Source organism: Oncorhynchus nerka, linkage group LG11, assembly GCF_034236695.1.
Source record: "Oncorhynchus nerka isolate Pitt River linkage group LG11, Oner_Uvic_2.0, whole genome shotgun sequence".
NCBI lineage: Eukaryota > Metazoa > Chordata > Actinopteri > Salmoniformes > Salmonidae > Oncorhynchus > Oncorhynchus nerka.
This window is the reverse complement of record NC_088406.1, coordinates 54,728,605-54,749,744: the sequence shown is the minus strand read 5'-3', so window position 1 is coordinate 54,749,744 and position 21,140 is coordinate 54,728,605. Positions and strand designations below refer to the sequence as shown.

The 21,140-nt window shown below is 47.1% G+C and overlaps 1 protein-coding gene across 1 annotated transcript; it reads left to right on the top strand.

Moving 5' to 3' along the window:
* The first annotated feature begins 1,410 nt into the window (after nucleotides 1-1,410).
* On the top strand, nucleotides 1,411-7,658 carry LOC115137163 (zinc finger protein 883-like). The gene is made up of 2 exons (XM_029673281.2): nucleotides 1,411-1,965; nucleotides 5,391-7,658. The coding sequence occupies exons 1-2, from the start codon at nucleotides 1,632-1,634 to the stop codon at nucleotides 6,713-6,715; spliced, it is 1,659 nt and encodes a 552-aa protein (XP_029529141.2). The 5' UTR covers nucleotides 1,411-1,631; the 3' UTR covers nucleotides 6,716-7,658.
* Nucleotides 7,659-21,140: the final 13,482 nt, after the last annotated feature.

Sequence of the window (21,140 nt, the reverse complement as noted above, 5' to 3'; positions counted from 1 at the left end):
GTCTAATAGAACAGGAGATAAATGACATAGTGGTGGATCTAATGGAACAGGAGAGAAATGACATAGTGGTGGGTCTAATGGAACAGGAGAGAAATTACATAGTGGTGGATCCAATAGAACAGGAGAGAAATGACATAGTGGTGGGTCTAATAGAACAGGAGAGAAATGACATAGTGGTGGATCTAATAGAACAGGAGAGAAATTACATAGTGGTGGGTCTAATAGAACAGGAGATAAATGACATAGTGGTGGATCTAATGGAACAGAAGAGAAATTACATAGTGGTGGATCTAATAGAACAGGAGAGAAATGACATAGTGGTGGATCTAATAGAACAGTAGATAAATGACATAGTGGTGGATCTAATAGAACAGGAGAGAAATGACATAGTGGTGGGTCCGACGGGTAAATAAACTGCATTGATGAGACACACAGTGTGGATGAACGATCAGTAGTGAACAGGGTAAAAATAGCACTGCTAAAGAAGATGCATTTTCCAGTTAGATACCAATTTGAAAGAGGGATCTTTAGCATAAAACCCACATGGAAAACTGAGATTTGGCAAATAACAGAGGCTTACTTGACACCAAACCAACAACAGTAGTTCCTAAAACATAAATTGCTAATGTATGATTTAAAACGTGGATTTTATGATGTAATGTCAACTTTATACATTTCTATCCCAGGACCACTCAATTTTCAAATTCTCCAAAAATCTGCTGTGGATTACCCAGAATCCCATACCTTTATCGCTGAGTCTATTACACCGAGTGTAATGTAAACACACGAGCAGCGCAGCGGTCTAAGGTATGGCATCTCGGTGCTAGAGGCGTCACTACAGACCCTGGTTCAAATCCAGGCTGTATCATAACAGGCCGTGATTGGGAGTCCCATAGGGCACGGCACAATTGGCCCAGCATAGTCTGGGTTAGGGTTTGACCGGGGTCGGCCGTCAATGTAAATAAGAATTTGTTCTTAACTGACTTGCCTAGTTAAATAAAGGTTAAATATATTTAAAACATGTAGCTTCATTACACCGTTACACTGGCATTCAAACTCAGTTAGCACAGAGTAGATCATCCATATGACCTTGGGAAATAGTGCATTGTGGGTAAGTTCTTAAGATTTCCCGAAATCAGTTAAAAAATATGTAATAACGCAAAAACATAACTGTTTGTACTCATAGGTAACCATATCGTGACTACAACTAGCTTACTAAGTCTTTAACCAGATTGTATTGTTACACTGGTGAGTAAAAACTAATGCTCCCTACACTTTAACTTGTTGTCTGAAGATAAAATATACATTTGACTCAACTGCGTTACCCTTTCCAGTCAGCAGATGGCGGTCTGGGAATTTAAGGTTATGCTGGTAGTGTGACGTATAATCTAGTGGACGGAACGCTTCTTTCAACAGCAGCAACAACAGATAGTCAGACACCTCGGTAGCTTCCTAGACAAAATAGCCGAACCAATATAGCTCTTTAGACGCTTTAGTGTATATTAGCCACTGTGTTTTAAACCCACTTCTATCGTCTAGTTAGTTAACCGATTTAATTTAGTATTTACGGTGTTGTTTTTAGTCAGCTAGCGGGCTGGTTGTTAGCATTAGCCTAGCTAACATCCCCGACCATGCGGTCACTAAGCCACTCCCTTGCTAAAGGAGAGGAGGATATCACAGTAAAACAAGAAGTAGAGGGTGAGGCCGTTACTGTGAAAGAAGAGGGAGACGCGTTCAGAGTGAAAGAGGAGGATGTTATAGTAAAAGGAGAGGAGGATGCAGTTTATGGAGTGAAAGAAGAGGGAGAGATAACTGTTACATCGAAAAAGGAGGAGGGGGAGGAAGAAGAGGAGGAACATGGATATCTGGTCCCGGTTTCCCAAACGCATCTTAAGGCATCCAATGGTTCTAACGATGCATTTAGCCATAGGATGGTTTTGAGAAACCGTTCCCTGATTAACACTAGTAAGTACTGTCTTACAAACAGGCACAACCTCTGCAGTTGTTGAACTGATGTTTGGTGTTAAAGGGGAAATCTGCAATTGATACATCCATATTGTGACTTTTAAATTATTTATTTATAGCCATTGATTCTTGGAAAAATATACCACATGCCTCATGAGCTTATTTCAACTGTTGTACCCCATTAGAACCCCAAATAAGCTTTTAACCACTCTCAAATTCATAGAGAAAGCTATTGTAGCAACCGTAACCCTACACCTCGTCAAGAAGTTCAGAAATCTTGGCGTAACAGTTATAAGGTGTTGACTTGACAGTTGCTGGACCCAGGTTTGAGCAGCTCAGGGCTACCCCCTGAATTCACTACACTATGAATACAAGGACTGGCCATCCATGAGGTAAAAATTATCGTTTTAAACCGATTTTGAGGCTATATAGTATATTCTATAATTGCCAGTGAAGGTTTCCTGTGGGGGCAAATTATTAGAGCTGTTGATAAGTCGTTGTATAATATTCAGCCAATTTTTTTTCATGCCATTACATTAAAGGCAAGACATACTTAGATTCAATTACAGTCATGAATTGGTTTGAAACCTTTGCTTTAAACCCTTCTCAAAGTTGGTGCCTTGACGGATTTGTAAAAAATGGTTTGTCATGAAACACTATTTTATTTATTTATTTAAATGTAACCTTTATTTAACTAGGCAAGTCAGTTAAGAACAAATTCTTATTTACAGTGACTGCCTACCCCGGACGACGCTGGGCCAATTGTGCGCCACCCCACGGGACTCCCAATCACGGCCGGTTGTGAAACAGCCTGGATTTGATGCCTCAAGTACTGAGATGCAGTGTCCGCTGCGCCACCTGGGGACCCCAAAATCATGTTCTAGTGCTGTCCCCAACTAAAATACATCTTGGTCAACCAAAAGTCATCTGTTCTTTCTACCAATAGCCCCATGTGTTTTTATAAAATCAAATATCCGTACTGAACTTGTCTGGTGCTTTAACCTGTCTGGCACCAGTGGGACGGTAGCGTCCCACCTCGACAACAGCAAGTGAAATTGCAGGGTGCCAAATTCAAAACAACAGAAATCCCATAATTAAAATTCCTCAAACATACAGTGGGGCAAAAATAAGTATTTAGTCAGCCACCAATTGTGCATGTTCTCCCACTTAAAAAGATGAGGCCTGTAATTTTCATCATAGGTACACTTCAACTATGACAGACAAAATTAAGAAAAAAACCCAGAAAATCACATTGTAGGATTTTTTATGAATTTATTTGCAAATTATGGTGGAAAAAAAGTATTTGGTTAAATAACAAAAGTTTATCTCAATACTTTGTTATGTACCCTTTGTTGGCAATGACAAAGGTCTCCTTCACCCAAATCCAGATAGCTGGTGTTCTGAAAGAGTTGCAAACCTTTACAAATCAGGTGGTCTAGAAAATCTGGACCCTCTCTTTCTAAAATTATCCGCCGCCATTGTGGCAACCCTCATTACTAGTCTGTTCAACCTCTCTTTCGTATCGTCCGAGATTCCTAAAGATTGGAACTCTTCCGCGGTCATCCCCCTCTTCAAAGGGGGTGACACTCTAGACCCAAACTGTTTCCAAACTATTTCGCAGCAAAGCCTCCTTCACTCACGCTGCCAAACATACCCTCGTAAAACTGACTATCCTACCAATCCTTGACTTCGGTAATGTCATTTTCAAAATAGCCTCCAACACTCTACTCAGACTGCATCCGGTTTGCTATCACAGTGCCATCCGTTTTGTCACCAAAGCCCCATATACCACCCACCACTGCGACCTGTATGCTCTCGTCAGCTGGCCCTCGCTACATATTCGTCGCCAAACCCACTGTCTCCAGGTCATTTATAAGTCTTTGCTAGGCCGCCTTAACTCAGCTCACTGGTCACCATAGCAACACTCACCCATAGCATGCGCTCCAGGAGGTATATCTCACTGGTCATCCCCAAAGCCAACACCTACTTTGGCTGCCTTTCCTTCCAGTTCTCTGCTGCCAATGCCTGGAACGAATTGCAAAAATAGCTGAAGTTGGAGACTAAAATCTCCCTCACTAACTTTAAGCATCAGCTATCTGAGCAGCTTACCGATCGCTGCAGCTGTACACAGCCCATCTGTAAATAGCCCATCCAACTGCCTACCTCATCCCATGTTTTTTACTTTTTTTTGCACACCAGTATTTCTACTTGCACATCATCATCAGCACATCCATTGATGGATACGCTATTATACAACACACAGAGCTATTTTCCTATATTTGTTGTTCGGTGAAGTTATTGGTCCTACAGTAGGTCTATGTTAGGTGTTGTTATGGGTCCTACAGTAGGTCTATGTTGTTGTTAGGTGACGTTATGGGTCCTACAGTAGGTCTGTGTTGTTAAGTGAAGTTATGGGTCCAACAGTAGGTCTATGTTGTTGTTAGGTGACGTTATGGGTCCTACAGTAGGTCTGTGTTGTTGTTAAGTGAAGTTATGGGTCCTACAGTAGGTCTATGTTGTTGTTATGTGTCCTAGAGTACACTATGTATGTCATGCAACAACAACCAAAGTGCTTCTTCGTTCATTACATAGGTATACTTGTTGTTAGGTGAAGTTATTGGCCAATTTGGCTAACAGTGTACTAATCCTCATTGTCAGGTTGATGGAAAAGCTAGACAAAGGGCATTTTACTGGTTGAAGTGTTTTTTAAATACAAAGCGGTTGATTTGCGATGACACAAACATTATATTAAGCAGGACATTCAAACGAGCCCTACAATTATAATCCAAAGTCTTGTGAAATGCACTCATAAGCAACCTGGACATGGAGGTTACTCTCCTGAGTTTTCCCATATTCACATTCAGAATGCACTGTGAAAAACTCAAATCTTTGCTCACCATTTTTGCTCCAGGCAGATATACTACGTCTGTAACTAGTGATTTCCTCATTAGCAGGGAGGAGTTTCTGCAACCAGATATACTACATCCATAACTAGTGGTTTCCTCATTAGCAGGGAGGAGTTTCTGCAGCCAGATATACTACATCCATAACTAGCGGTTTCCTCATTAGCAGGGAGGAGTTTCTGCAATCAAATTGTATGTGCATTGTCCTCATGCCGCAATTTTATTAAACACAGAAAGGGGCCTATATTGGAGACCAAAAGTCGTCTGGCACACTGCTTAGAGTTTCAACAACATAAATAACTTATTTCTAGCCTACAATCATCGATGTTACTACTAATGTGAAAACAAGACAAGATTCGACTATTGTTGCTCATTTTAAGACAAATGTCAAATAATTTTAACATTCATTACAGGCGTCAATTATTGTACAACATCATGGCTAAGCTGTTGGCATCACCTTTTACAGTGGATTTCTGCTGTTGTGGTCCTTTAATCATCTGTCTGACTTTGTTGTTCACACAGGAGAGATATGGGACTATCGTGGATCCTCTGAGGAGCCTCAACAACCTCATGATGCTGAAGAGGCAGAGAAGAGTCTCTCCAGATCAGAACACCTCAAGAAACACCTGCAGAGATCCACAGGGAAGGGAACTCACTGCTGCTCTGACTATGGGAAGAAATCCACCTCATCGGGCATTAAAATTCACCAGAGAACACACACAGGAGAGAAATCTTATAGCTGTGGTCAATGTGGGAAGAGATATACTTCATCTGGCTCACTGACTATACACTATAGAACACACACAGGAGAGAAACCTTATAGCTGTGATCAATGTGGGAAGAGTTTTAGTCAATCTGGAGATCTGACAGTGCACCAGAGAATACACACAGGAGAGAAACCGTATAGCTGTGGTCAATGTGGAAAGAGTTATGTTCAATCTAGCCATCTGACTCTACACCAGAGAATTCACACAGGAGAGAAACCTTATATCTGTGCTCAATGTGGGAAGAGATTTGCTGCATCTGGCTCTCTGACTATACACCAGAGAACACACACAGGAGAGAAACCTTATAGCTGTGGTCAATGTGGGAAGAGATTTGCTACATCTGGCTCGCTGACTATACACCATAGAACACACACAGGAGAGAAACCTTTTAGCTGTGATCAATGTGGGAAGAGTTTTAGTCAATCTGGAGATCTGACAGTGCACCAGAGAATACACACGGGAAAGAAATCTTTTAGCTGTGATCAATGTGGGAAGAGATTTGCTGCATCTGGCTCTCTGACTCTACACCAGAGAATTCACACAGGAGAGAAGCCTTATAGCTGTGATCAATGTGGGAAGAGATTTGCTGCATCTGGCTATCTGACTCTACACCAGAGAACACACACAGGAGAGAAACCTTATAGCTGCGATCAATGTGGGAAGAGTTATGTTCAATCTTGCCATCTGACTCAACACCAGAGAACACACACAGGAGAGAAACCTTATAGCTGTGATCAATGTGGGAAGAGTTTTGTTACATCTAACCAGCTGACATTACACCAGAGAACACACACAGGAGAGAAATCCTATATCTGTGGTCAATGTGGGAAGAGTTTTGTTCGATCTGACCAGCTGACATTACACCAGAGAACACACACAGGAGAGAAACCTTATAGCTGTGCTCAATGTGGGAGGAGTTTTACTACATCTAGCTCTCTGACAGTACACCAGAGAACACACACAGGAGTGAAACCTTATAGCTGTGCTCAATGTGGGAGGAGTTTTACTACATCTAGCTCTCTGACAGTACACCAGAGAAAACACACAGGAGAGAAATCTTATAGCTGTGACCAGAGATAGTCTTATAAAAGATCTCTGGTCAAATATTAGAAAATACACACATATGAAGGAGTTGTTTCATGATTTCAATGAATTAATGTCACAATGTAGAATGTTTTAACATTGTAGTTGGAGTATTATAATGACGTCACAATGTAGAACCCTAAACGTTGGCCCCCCTTATGAATTGATTTCAACGTGATATGGATATTAGCCTCGGGGGAAAAATCCAGGCTCTGAAATGGAAGAGTACTATTTATGTGATTTAACAAAAATTGACAAACAAAAAAAATAGTTCAAATTTATTTATATAGCCCTTCTTACATCAGCTGATAGCTGAAAGTGCTGTACAGAAACCCAGCCTAAAACCCCAAACAGCAAGCAATGCAGGTGTCGAAGCACGGTGGCTAGGAAAAACTCCCTGGAAAGGCCAAAACCTAGGAAGAAACCTAGAGAGGGACCAGGCTATGAGGTGTGGCCAGTCCTCTTCTGGCTGTGCCGGGTGGAGATTATAACAGAACATTGCCAAGATGTTCAAATGTTCATAAATGACCAGCATGGTCAAATAATAATAATCACAGTAGTTGTCGAGGGTGCAACAGGTCAGCACATCAGGAGTAAATGTCAGTTGGCTTTTCATAGACAATCATTAAGAGTATCTCTACCGCTCCTGCTGTCTCTAGAGAGTTGAAAACAGCAGGTCTGTTGAAAACAACTGACCCTAGCCCCCCGACACAAACTACTGCAGCATAAATACTGGAGGCTGAAACAGGAGGGGTCAGGAGACACTGTGGCCCCATCCGATGATACCCCCGGACAGGGCCAAACAGGAAGGATATAACCCCACCCACTTTGCCAAAGCACAGCCCCCACACCACTAGAGGGATATCTTCAACCACCAACTTACCATCCTGAGACAAGGCAGATTATAGCCCACAAAGATCTCCGCCACGGCACAACCCAAGGGGGGCTGCCAACCCAGACAGGAAGATCACGTCAGTGACTCAACTCACTCAAGTGATGCACCCCCCCCCCCCCTAGGGACGGCATGAATGAGCACCAGTAAGCCAGTGACTCAGCCCCTGTAATAGGGTTAGAGGCAGAGAATCCCCGTGGAAAGAGGGAAACCGGCCAGGCAGAGACAGCAAGGGCGGTTCGTTGCTCCAGAGCCTTTCCGTTCACCTTCACACTCCTGGGCCAGACTACACTCAATCATATGACCTACTGAAGAGATGAGTCTTCAGTAAAGACTTAAAGGTTGGGACCAAGTCTGCGTCTCTCACATGGATAGGCAGACCATTCCATTAAAATGGAGATCTATAGGAGAAAGCCCTGCCTCCAGCTGTTTGCTTAGAAATTCTAGGGACAATTAGGAGTTGTGTTACACTTACCATGTTGGTGACCCACTTGAATCAAAATGCAACACTTCAAAATGTGGCGAGCTGTTTTCTACAAATTGTCCTCTAACCAGGGATGTACACATTACTCCCAGATTCTGTGTGGTTTTTGAGCTGTTAGTTTTAACAGGACGTGCAACCTCATCTCTCTCCTCGCACAATTGATTTTAGCATGATATCGATGAGTGATGACAAATACTTATTGCATTCCCTTGTTTAGCGACCCCTACATTTAAATGCACCACTCCCAAATGTAGCTGACTCTTCTGCAGGTTGTCCTTTAACCAGTGAGGTAAAATATATCTCCCATTTCCATGTGTTTGTTTTTGTTGTGTCAGTTTCAACAGCACGTACAACCTAATTTCCCCCCTAATCGATATCAGTGATTTATTGCTACTTGTCAAAACAACAGCGTTTTTGGTGCTTGTGCAGTTTATAAGGAGCTTGTTTTAATGTAAAAATACAAGTAATACGATTGTTGTGGCAGGTGTTTGTGTATATAGCACATGTTATGTTTTCAATTTATCCCAAACTGTTTCTGCATATTGGTTATTGATTTGGACACGTTAAAACTGTTTTGACATTGGGCTATCCCACCAAGCAAAATGTAATTGAAAAGACGTTGAAAATAAGACTATGCAATCAAATATTTCATATTTACATTTCATGTAACATTTGGTAGTGATATTTATTCATGCAACCAACTGACAATTTTTTGGTACAATTATATTGACATTGTTGCCCTGCTTTTAGAACATCAGGGTTAATTCTCACATGTGCCAACCCAAATGTACTAAAGCATGACATTGGGGACTGGGCCCCGATCCAACAACATGCCTATTGAGTGAACCCTGAGAAGAGAGAGAAGCTTCGCAGTGAGGTGGAAAGTTACTACGGATATCGCAGGAGTTTCCTCTAGAAATCAGACATGTCCATGGCAAGGACAACTTGGTTGCTGATTATCTCTGGGGTGGGCTGTCAAAAATATTTGTGTTTTGCATTTAGCCAGTGTGTTACCATGATCACAATTTATTTGGAGTTTTATCTCTTATTCTTTTCCGTATTGAAACTGCACTGTTGGTTAGGGGCTCGTAAGGAAGCATTTCACTGTTGTATTCGGCGCATGTGACTAATAGAATTTGATTTGAGTTTTGTTTGGGCTCATTCCAAGGGGACGAGAGTTCTCGAAGCTAGTGAGTTTTAGGATTCTATAGAAAAAAATAATACGATTGTTTATTATTATTTAGGAATAGGTGTTTTTTCTTGTTTTTAATTGTTGACAGCCAGTAGACACCATGTTTATATTGGTGAATGTGAAGCACTGTAGTTGATTATAATGTGAAATGGAAGTTGTTTTCTGTTGGTGGTGAGCAAACTTGTCCAACAAAAATATAGGATATATTTGTTGTCTTAAGGGGGAAGGTGTACAAGGCTTTGGTTTTTCCATTTATGTTTTGAGGTTGGACTTTAGCACGTGTAGCTCATTAGCACTGATTGGTGTCACCTCGTTAGTCAGTATGTGTTACACCTGTGCTGGCTTGTCCATCTCGTTAGTGGGAAGGTGTTTCACCTGAGCTGGTCCAGGTTCTATTTAAGAGTGTCTGGTCCAGTGCTCTAGTTGTCTAGATAGATGTGGAGAGTCAACACCTTTAGTTGCTCCACCTTTTTGGATAAAGATGTGGGGGGACAGCCTGCCAGGCTTCCTCGAGGTCGAAATGAGGGATTTGGTGGAGGAGTTAGCGGGGATGGGACGTTGTGTCTCCCCGCTACCTCCTTCACCAAAGAAGAAAGGGATGAAGAGGGGGCTTGGCAGGAAGTGAGAGGGGGGGTAATTTGTCCTCCCGGTTTGCCTCAGCCCCTTGCATTTTAGTGGATGACTCCAGTGAGGAGTCGGTGGGCTGTTTGCTAGAGGGATCCCAACTCCTGTTTGGGGAGATGGGGTCCCCTACATGCAGCCCCGAGGCAAAAAGGGAGGGGGATGGTGGGTGGGGAGGGAGGACCCAACACACTGCCTGGGTCATGGGTTGGGATGGAGGACGGGGGGACGTCAGGAGAGGAGAGGACGTCCCCGCCGGTGGAGATGGACCAGGGAGCATCGGGTGAGTCTCCTGTTTTTTTTTAGTTTTGGGGGTTTTATTTGTTGTTAATAATTAAATGAATAGTTCTGTTTCTTTTTTTTTAGTCTAAATGTTAGGGGTTAAGGAATAATGTTAAAGGGGGGCGGTTTTTGTTATTTAGAGGGTGTGGGGTTTGATTTATGTTTTTTACAGGAGGTTCACCTGAGGGATGGTGGGGATGTGTGTAGATTTAAGAGGGAGTGGGATAAGGGGGAATCTTTTTGGGGCATAGGAGGGGTGCACTCAACAGGAGTAGGGATTTTGTGTGGGCATAGAGAGGTTAAAATAGAGAACACTTTTGTAATAATGCAGGGTAGAGTTTTGGGGATAGATGTTAAGTTTAGAGAAGCTAGATATAGGTTAATTGGGGTGTATGGGCCACAGGTGGCGGCAGACAGGAGGGAGATGGTGGACTGTCTGGCGCCTCTGTGTGTTACAAACAGGCACTTGGTGATAGGAGGAGACTTTAATATAGATTTAGGGGTAGGCGGTGATAGCAGTGCAGGTGCCATCTCTGGGCTAATGGCTTGCCATGGTCTGGTTGATGGTGGCCTGCACACTACTCCGGCAATGGTCGGTCTACATGGCGCAACTCCAGGGGTTGCGCGGAGGCTCGACTACATTTTTGTATCCAGGTCTTTGGGTCAGTTGTCTGGGCGGTTGTTGCCTGTTTTCTTCACGGATCACGACGGGGTGTTCCTGCAGGTGGGGTCGCCAGTCTGCCTCTTCGGTAGGGGGTACTGGAAGTTAGATCGGGATATACTGGAGGAGCAGGCTTTCGTTGACGCATTTTTTTTTTGTTTCTTTCGGAGGCTTGACGGCCTCCGGTCCATGTGCGAGGGGGTGTTAGAGTGGTGGGATTTAGTTAAGGTGAGGATTAGGGCTTTTATAATAGGATATTGTAGAAGGAAAAAAAGGGAGGAAAGGAGGGAGGTGGATCGTATCCAAAGGTTAATTGAACTCGAGTACGAGGCAGGCAACCTCGGCGGGTCGATTGACTGGGAGAGATTCGCAGCCCTAAAGGCGCAGCTCAGGGAGCTGCAGGAGCAGAAGGCTCGAGCTTTCCTGGAGCGTGCGCATAGTGGCTTTCTAGAACATAATGAGACTTGTTCCGCTATGTTCTTTAAGTCGGTTAGGGCCAGGCAGAGTAGGAAGGTAATGCATGGAGTTAGGAAAAAAATGGTAGTATAGTAAGTAAACCAGAGGAAATGGTCAGGGTGACAACTGATCATTTCCAAGGTTTATTTAAGGAAAGGGAAATAGATGTAGAGCAGGGAAATGTGTTTTTAGAACACTTGTCCCGGCGGTTGCCAGAGGACATTAGAGACGTGATGGAGGCCCAGATCTCACTAGAAGAGGTTGAGAGCGCTCTTAGGAGGATGGGAAAAGGGAAGGTGCCTGGGATGGATGGGCTGCCGGCTGAGTTTTACCTCAAGTTTTGGGGTATACTTGGACCAGTGGTTCTCGAAGTCTTGAAGGCCATCCTTGAGACGGGGTCCCGGGGGATCAATGGCTGTTGGTGTGCTGTCACTTCTTTATAAGAAGGGGGAAGCAACTGACCTTGGCAACTGGCGGCCATTGACCATGCTGTGCGTAGATTACAAGATTCTTGCAAAGGTTTTAGCAGACCGGTTGCGCACAGCCCTTCCCTACGTCGTCCACGAGGATCAGACGTGCGGGGTAGAGGGTCGCTCTATAAGATGGAACCTACAGTTGATCAGGGATTCCATCGCTTGGGTCGAAGATAGAGGGCTGCCTTTAATGGTAGCAGCGCTAGATCAGGCGAAAGCTTTTGATCGCGTGAATAGATCTTTTCTATTCAGGGTGTTAGGTAGATTAGGATTTGGGGAGAAGTTTATAGGATGGATCCGTACTTTATATGTCGGAGCGGGGTGTCGAGTTAGTGTAAATAGTCACTTAGGTGACGTTTTTGACCTCTCGTCTGGGGTCAGGCAGGGATGCCCACTCTCGGCTCTCCTCTTCATACTGTACATGGAGCCTCTGGGGGCTGCCATTAGGGCAGACACAGGGGTGGAAGGCTTGTTGATCCCTGGAAGTGGTGGGCTGCGTGTTAAGATGACGCAGTACGCCGACGACACTTCCTTGCTGTTGTGCAAGGACTCGTGCCTGACAAGGTCCCTTGCCATCTTTGGGGATTTTACCCGAGCGTCGGGAGCAGTTCTGAACCATGCAAAGTCTTCCGTCAAGTTTTTCGGAAGATGGCGCGGTAGAACGGATGTGCCTGGGGGGTTATCTCTCTGTGTAGGGGCCCAGAGGATTCTCGGGGTTCATTTTGAGACCTCCGGCTCAGCGACGCTAAACTGGAACATGCGTATCGCAGTGGTACAGAGGAAGCTAGCAATGTGGAAGGCTAGGTATTTGTCTTTTATGGGCAAAGTCCTGGTCCTAAAGGTGGATGTGTTGCCGTCTCTTTTGTATTTGGCATACATCTACCCATTGCCGGCTTGTCTGAGGAGGCCTCTAGTGAGGCTTGTGTTTCAGTTTATGTGGAGTGGCAGGTGCGAGTGGGTCGCCAGGGCACGCATGATCTGTCCCATCGGGGAGGGAGGTAGGGGGGTACCACATTTCCCCCTCAAGCTGGACTCAATTTTTGTTTCTTTCTTGTTAGCGGAGCTTGCTCAGCCAGTGATACACCCGTCCGGTTACCTCCTGCGGGTGTTCTTCTCGTACCAGGCGAGAAGCGTAATGGTGTGGTCTAACGCGGGTCCTCGGGCGGAACAGCTGCCGTGGCACTTTGGCCATGCGGCCAAGTGGCTGCGTGCGCACCCGAGGTTGAAGTTGCCCGAGTAGGTTTAGACCACAGGCACCTGTACGAGGAGGTCAGGCAGGCAGGGAGTCCTGCGCCTGTAGCGGGCATCTCGTCAGTGGTCTGGGAGGGAGTGCAGGCGCGGGGCCTGGACAACGGGCTCAAGGACCTGAATTGGTTGAGCCTTCATAAGCGCTTGCCGGTACGTTCCATCTTGTACCGGTATAGTTTGGTGCAATCCCCCACCTGTCCAAGATCCTCTTGTGGCAGGGAGGAGACTGTGCGCCATGTCTTTTGGGACTGTGCCTTTGCCGGACTAGTCTGGGCTAGGGCACGGGTGATGCTAGGTGTGGTTAGGAGTGATTTTGTTTTGACATGGGCTAGGCTAGAGAGGCGTAGGGAGAGCAAAGGGAACGGATAGGGACAGGTTTCTGCTCTGGCTTCTCATGAGTCTCTTTAAAAAGGGACTGTGGGAAGCCAGGAAGAATTTTGTCAAGACAGGGAGAGATTGGGGGGTGGAAGGGATAGTGAGAAGGGTGGAAGGTGATTTGAGGGGGAGGATGAAGAGGGAGGAGAGGAAGTGGGGGAAGCATGCGGCACGGGAGAGGTGGAAAGGGGGTTTAGGGCTGGGAGTGTTAGAGTGAGTTTGGTAAGGGGATAGATTAGGGAAGGGGAGATAGGGAAAGGGTTAGGTATTGGTTAGGTATGACGGGGAGGGACGATGCTCCCCTGAGGTTTGTTTTTGTTTGGTGTTTGGTGATTTGGTTTTGTAAATATAAGTAAGTAATTAAGAATGAATGAGAGATATGATTTTGTAAAGTGTGAATGGTATTGATTGTAAATAAATTATTTTAACCACCTTTTTGGATAAAGATGTGGGGGGACAGCCTGCCAGGCTTCCTCGAGGTCGAAATGAGGGATTTGGTGGAGGAGTTAGCGGGGATGGGACGTTGTGTCTCCCCGCTACCTCCTTCACCAAAGAAGAAAGGGATGAAGAGGGGGGGGCTTGGCAGGAAGTGAGAGGGGGGTAATTTGTCCTCCCGGTTTGCCTCAGCCCCTTGCATTTTAGTGGATGACTCCAGTGAGGAGTCGGTGGGCTGTTTGCTAGAGGGATCCCAACTCCTGTTTGGGGAGATGGGGTCCCCTACATGCAGCCCCGAGGCAAAAAGGGAGGGGGGGATGGTGGGTGGGGAGGGAGGACCCAACACACTGCCTGGGTCATGGGTTGGGATGGAGGACGGGGGGACGTCAGGAGAGGAGAGGACGTCCCCGCCGGTGGAGATGGACCAGGGGAGCATCGGGTGAGTCTCCTGTTTTTTTTTTAGTTTTGGGGGTTTTATTTGTTGTTAATAATTAAATGAATAGTTCTGTTTCTTTTTTTAGTCTAAATGTTAGGGGGTTAAGGAATAATGTTAAAGGGGGGGCGGTTTTTTGTTATTTAGAGGGTGTGGGGTTTGATTTATGTTTTTTACAGGAGGTTCACCTGAGGGATGGTGGGGATGTGTGTAGATTTAAGAGGGAGTGGGATAAGGGGGAATCTTTTTGGGGCATAGGAGGGGTGCACTCAACAGGAGTAGGGATTTTGTGTGGGCATAGAGAGGTTAAAATAGAGAACACTTTTGTAATAATGCAGGGTAGAGTTTTGGGGATAGATGTTAAGTTTAGAGAAGCTAGATATAGGTTAATTGGGGTGTATGGGCCACAGGTGGCGGCAGACAGGAGGGAGATGGTGGACTGTCTGGCGCCTCTGTGTGTTACAAACAGGCACTTGGTGATAGGAGGAGACTTTAATATAGATTTAGGGGTAGGCGGTGATAGCAGTGCAGGTGCCATCTCTGGGCTAATGGCTTGCCATGGTCTGGTTGATGGTGGCCTGCACACTACTCCGGCAATGGTCGGTCCTACATGGCGCAACTCCAGGGGGGTTGCGCGGAGGCTCGACTACATTTTTGTATCCAGGTCTTTGGGTCAGTTGTCTGGGCGGTTGTTGCCTGTTTTCTTCACGGATCACGACGGGGTGTTCCTGCAGGTGGGGTCGCCAGTCTGCCTCTTCGGTAGGGGTACTGGAAGTTAGATCGGGATATACTGGAGGAGCAGGCTTTCGTTGACGCATTTTTTGTTTCTTTCGGAGGCTTGACGGCCTCCGGTCCATGTGCGAGGGGGTGTTAGAGTGGTGGGATTTAGTTAAGGTGAGGATTAGGGCTTTTATAATAGGATATTGTAGAAGGAAAAAAAGGGAGGAAAGGAGGGAGGTGGATCGTATCCAAAGGTTAATTGAACTCGAGTACGAGGCAGGCAACCTCGGCGGGTCGATTGACTGGGAGAGATTCGCAGCCCTAAAGGCGCAGCTCAGGGAGCTGCAGGAGCAGAAGGCTCGAGCTTTCCTGGAGCGTGCGCATAGTGGCTTTCTAGAACATAATGAGACTTGTTCCGCTATGTTCTTTAAGTCGGTTAGGGCCAGGCAGAGTAGGAAGGTAATGCATGGAGTTAGGGAAAAAATGGTAGTATAGTAAGTAAACCAGAGGAAATGGTCAGGGTGACAACTGATCATTTCCAAGGTTTATTTAAGGAAAGGGAAATAGATGTAGAGCAGGGAAATGTGTTTTTAGAACACTTGTCCCGGCGGTTGCCAGAGGACATTAGAGACGTGATGGAGGCCCAGATCTCACTAGAAGAGGTTGAGAGCGCTCTTAGGAGGATGGGAAAAGGGAAGGTGCCTGGGATGGATGGGCTGCCGGCTGAGTTTTACCTCAAGTTTTGGGGTATACTTGGACCAGTGGTTCTCGAAGTCTTGAAGGCCATCCTTGAGACGGGGGCCCCGGGGGGATCAATGGCTGTTGGTGTGCTGTCACTTCTTTATAAGAAGGGGAAGCAACTGACCTTGGCAACTGGCGGCCATTGACCATGCTGTGCGTAGATTACAAGATTCTTGCAAAGGTTTTAGCAGACCGGTTGCGCACAGCCCTTCCCTACGTCGTCCACGAGGATCAGACGTGCGGGGTAGAGGGCCGCTCTATAAGATGGAACCTACAGTTGATCAGGGATTCCATCGCTTGGGTCGAAGATAGAGGGCTGCCTTTAATGGTAGCAGCGCTAGATCAGGCGAAAGCTTTTGATCGCGTGAATAGATCTTTTCTATTCAGGGTGTTAGGTAGATTAGGATTTGGGGAGAAGTTTATAGGATGGATCCGTACTTTATATGTCGGAGCGGGGTGTCGAGTTAGTGTAAATAGTCACTTAGGTGACGTTTTTGACCTCTCGTCTGGGGTCAGGCAGGGATGCCCACTCTCGGCTCTCCTCTTCATACTGTACATGGAGCCTCTGGGGGCTGCCATTAGGGCAGACACAGGGGTGGAAGGCTTGTTGATCCCTGGAAGTGGTGGGCTGCGTGTTAAGATGACGCAGTACGCCGACGACACTTCCTTGCTGTTGTGCAAGGACTCGTGCCTGACAAGGTCCCTTGCCATCTTTGGGGATTTTACCCGAGCGTCGGGAGCAGTTCTGAACCATGCAAAGTCTTCCGTCAAGTTTTTCGGGAAGATGGCGCGGTAGAACGGATGTGCCTGGGGGGTTATCTCTCTGTGTAGGGGCCCAGAGGATTCTCGGGGTTCATTTTGAGACCTCCGGCTCAGCGACGCTAAACTGGAACATGCGTATCGCAGTGGTACAGAGGAAGCTAGCAATGTGGAATGCTAGGTATTTGTCTTTTATGGGCAAAGTCCTGGTCCTAAAGGTGGATGTGTTGCCGTCTCTTTTGTATTTGGCATACATCTACCCATTGCCGGCTTGTCTGAGGAGGCCTCTAGTGAGGCTTGTGTTTCAGTTTATGCGGAGTGGCAGGTGCGAGTGGGTCGCCAGGGCACGCATGATCTGTCCCATCGGGGAGGGAGGTAGGGGGTACCACATTTCCCCCTCAAGCTGGACTCAATTTTGTTTCTTTCTTGTTAGCGGAGCTTGCTCAGCCAGTGATACACCCGTCCGGTTACCTCCTGCGGGTGTTCTTCTCGTACCAGGCGAGAAGCGTAATGGTGTGGTCTAACGGGTCCTCGGGCGGAACAGCTGCCGTGGCACTTTGGCCATGCGGCCAAGTGGCTGCGTGCGCACCCGAGGTTGAAGTTGCCAGTAGGTTTAGACCACAGGCACCTGTACGAGGAGGTCAGGCAGGCAGGGAGTCCTGCGCCTGTAGCGGGCATCTCGTCAGTGGTCTGGGAGGGAGTGCAGGCGCGGGGCCTGGACAACGGGCTCAAGGACCTGAATTGGTTGAGCCTTCATAGCGCTTGCCGGTACGTTCCATCTTGTACCGGTATAGTTTGGTGCAATCCCCCACCTGTCCAAGATCTTCTTGTGGCAGGGAGGAGACTGTGCGCCATGTCTTTTGGGACTGTGCCTTTGCCGGACTAGTCTGGGCTAGGGCACGGGTGATGCTAGGTGTGGTTAGGAGTGATTTTGTTTTGACATGGGCTAGGCTAGAGAGAGGCGTAGGGAGAGCAAAGGGAACGGATAGGGACAGGTTTCTGCTCTGGCTTCTCATGAGTCTCTTTAAAAGGGACTGTGGGAAGCCAGGAAGAATTTTGTCAAGACAGGGAGAGATTGGGGGTGGAAGGGATAGTGAGAAGGGTGGAAGGTGATTTGAGGGGAGGATGAAGAGGGGAGGAGAGGAAGTGGGGGAAGCATGCGGCACGGGAGAGGTGGAAAGGGGGTTTAGGGCTGGGAGTGTTAGAGTGAGTTTGGTAAGGGGATAGATTAGGGAAGGGGAGATAGGGAAAGGGTTAGGTATTGGTTAGGTATGACGGGGAGGGACGATGCTCCCCTGAGGTTTGTTTTTGTTTGGTGTTTGGTGATTTGGTTTTGTAAATATAAGTAAGTAATTAAGAATGAATGAGAGATATGATTTTGTAAAGTGTGAATGGTATTGATTGTAAATAAATTATTTTAACCACCTTTTTGGATAAAGATGTGGGGGACAGCCTGCCAGGCTTCCTCGAGGTCGAAATGAGGGATTTGGTGGAGGAGTTAGCGGGGATGGGACGTTGTGTCTCCCGCTACCTCCTTCACCAAAGAAGAAAGGGATGAAGAGGGGGCTTGGCAGGAAGTGAGGGGGGGGTAATTTGTCCTCCCGGTTTGCCTCAGCCCCTTGCATTTTAGTGGATGACTCCAGTGAGGGAGTCGGTGGGCTGTTTGCTAGAGGGATCCCAACTCCTGTTTGGGGAGATGGGGTCCCTACATGCAGCCCCGAGGCAAGGGGGGGGATGGTGGGTGGGGAGGAGGACCCAACACACTGCCTGGGTCATGGGTTGGGATGGAGGACGGGGGACGTCAGGAGAGGAGAGGACGTCCCCGCCGGTGGAGATGGACCAGGGGAGCATCGGGTGAGTCTCCTGTTTTTTTTAGTTTTGGGGGTTTTATTTGTTGTTAATAATTAAATGAATAGTTCTGTTTCTTTTTTAGTCTAAATGTTAGGGGGTTAAGGAATAATGTTAAAGGGGGGCGGTTTTTGTTATTTAGAGGGTGTGGGGTTTGATTTATGTTTTTTACAGGAGGTTCACCTGAGGGATGGTGGGGATGTGTGTAGATTTAAGAGGGAGTGGGATAAGGGGGAATCTTTTTGGGGCATAGGAGGGTGCACTCAACAGGAGTAGGGATTTTGTGTGGGCATAGAGAGGTTAAAATAGAGAACACTTTTGTAATAATGCAGGGTAGAGTTTTGGGGATAGATGTTAAGTTTAGAGAAGCTAGATATAGGTTAATTGGGGTGTATGGGCCACAGGTGGCGGCAGACAGGAGGGAGATGGTGGACTGTCTGGCGCCTCTGTGTGTTACAAACAGGCACTTGGTGATAGGAGGAGACTTTAATATAGATTTAGGGGTAGGCGGTGATAGCAGTGCAGGTGCCATCTCTGGGCTAATGGCTTGCCATGGTCTGGTTGATGGTGGCCTGCACACTACTCCGGCAATGGTCGGTCCTACATGGCGCAACTCCAGGGGGGTTGCGCGGAGGCTCGACTACATTTTTGTATCCAGGTCTTTGGGTCAGTTGTCTGGGCGGTTGTTGCCTGTTTTCTTCACGGATCACGACGGGGTGTTCCTGCAGGTGGGGTCGCCAGTCTGCCTCTTCGGTAGGGGGTACTGGAAGTTAGATCGGGATATACTGGAGGAGCAGGCTTTCGTTGACGCATTTTTTTGTTTCTTTCGGAGGCTTGACGGCCTCCGGTCCATGTGCGAGGGGGTGTTAGAGTGGTGGGATTTAGTTAAGGTGAGGATTAGGGCTTTTATAATAGGATATTGTAGAAGGAAAAAAAGGGAGGAAAGGAGGGAGGTGGATCGTATCCAAAGGTTAATTGAACTCGAGTACGAGGCAGGCAACCTCGGCGGGTCGATTGACTGGGAGAGATTCGCAGCCCTAAAGGCGCAGCTCAGGGAGCTGCAGGAGCAGAAGGCTCGAGCTTTCCTGGAGCGTGCGCATAGTGGCTTTCTAGAACATAATGAGACTTGTTCCGCTATGTTCTTTAAGTCGGTTAGGGCCAGGCAGAGTAGGAAGGTAATGCATGGAGTTAGGGAAAAAAATGGTAGTATAGTAAGTAAACCAGAGGAAATGGTCAGGGTGACAACTGATCATTTCCAAGGTTTATTTAAGGAAAGGGAAATAGATGTAGAGCAGGGAAATGTGTTTTAGAACACTTGTCCCGGCGGTTGCCAGAGGACATTAGAGACGTGATGGAGGCCCAGATCTCACTAGAAGAGGTTGAGAGCGCTCTTAGGAGGATGGGAAAAGGGAAGGTGCCTGGGATGGATGGGCTGCCGGCTGAGTTTTACCTCAAGTTTTGGGGTATACTTGGACCAGTGGTTCTCGAAGTCTTGAAGGCCATCCTTGAGACGGGGTCCCGGGGGATCAATGGCTGTTGGTGTGCTGTCACTTCTTTATAAGAAGGGGGAAGCAACTGACCTTGGCAACTGGCGGCCATTGACCATGCTGTGCGTAGATTACAAGATTCTTGCAAAGGTTTTAGCAGACCGGTTGCGCACAGCCCTTCCCTACGTCGTCCACGAGGATCAGACGTGCGGGGTAGAGGGCCGCTCTATAAGATGGAACCTACAGTTGATCAGGGATTCCATCGCTTGGGTCGAAGATAGAGGGCTGCCTTTAATGGTAGCAGCGCTAGATCAGGCGAAAGCTTTTGATCGCGTGAATAGATCTTTTCTATTCAGGGTGTTAGGTAGATTAGGATTTGGGGAGAAGTTTATAGGATGGATCCGTACTTTATATGTCGGAGCGGGGTGTCGAGTTAGTGTAAATAGTCACTTAGGTGACGTTTTTGACCTCTCGTCTGGGGTCAGGCAGGGATGCCCACTCTCGGCTCTCCTCTTCATACTGTACATGGAGCCTCTGGGGGCTGCCATTAGGGCAGACACAGGGTGGGAAGGCTTGTTGATCCCTGGAAGTGGTGGGCTGCGTGTTAAGATGACGCAGTACGCCGACGACACTTCCTTGCTGTTGTGCAAGGACTCGTGCCTGACAAGGTCCCTTGCCATCTTTGGGGATTTTACCCGAGCGTCGGGAGCAGTTCTGAACCATGCAAAGTCTTCCGTCAAGTTTTTCGGGAAGATGGCGCGGTAGAACGGATGTGCCTGGGGGGTTATCTCTCTGTGTAGGGGCCCAGAGGATTCTCGGGGTTCATTTTGAGACCTCCGGCTCAGCGACGCTAAACTGGAACATGCGTATCGCAGTGGTACAGAGGAAACTAGCAATGTGGAAGGCTAGGTATTTGTCTTTTATGGGCAAAGTCCTGGTCTTAAAGGTGGATGTGTTGCCGTCTCTTTTGTATTTGGCATATATCTACCCATTGCCGGCTTGTCTGAGGAGGCCTCTAGTGAGGCTTGTGTTTCAGTTTATGCGGAGTGGCAGGTGCGAGTGGGTCGCCAGGGCACGCATGATCTGTCCCATCGGGGAGGGAGGTAGGGGGGTACCACATTTCCCCCTCAAGCTGGACTCAATTTTTGTTTCTTTCTTGTTAGCGGAGCTTGCTCAGCCAGTGATACACCCGTCCGGTTACCTCCTGCGGGTGTTCTTCTCGTATCAGGCGAGAAGCGTAATGGTGTGGTCTAACACGGGTCCTCGGGCGGAACAGCTGCCGTGGCACTTTGGTCATGCGGCCAAGTGGCTGCGT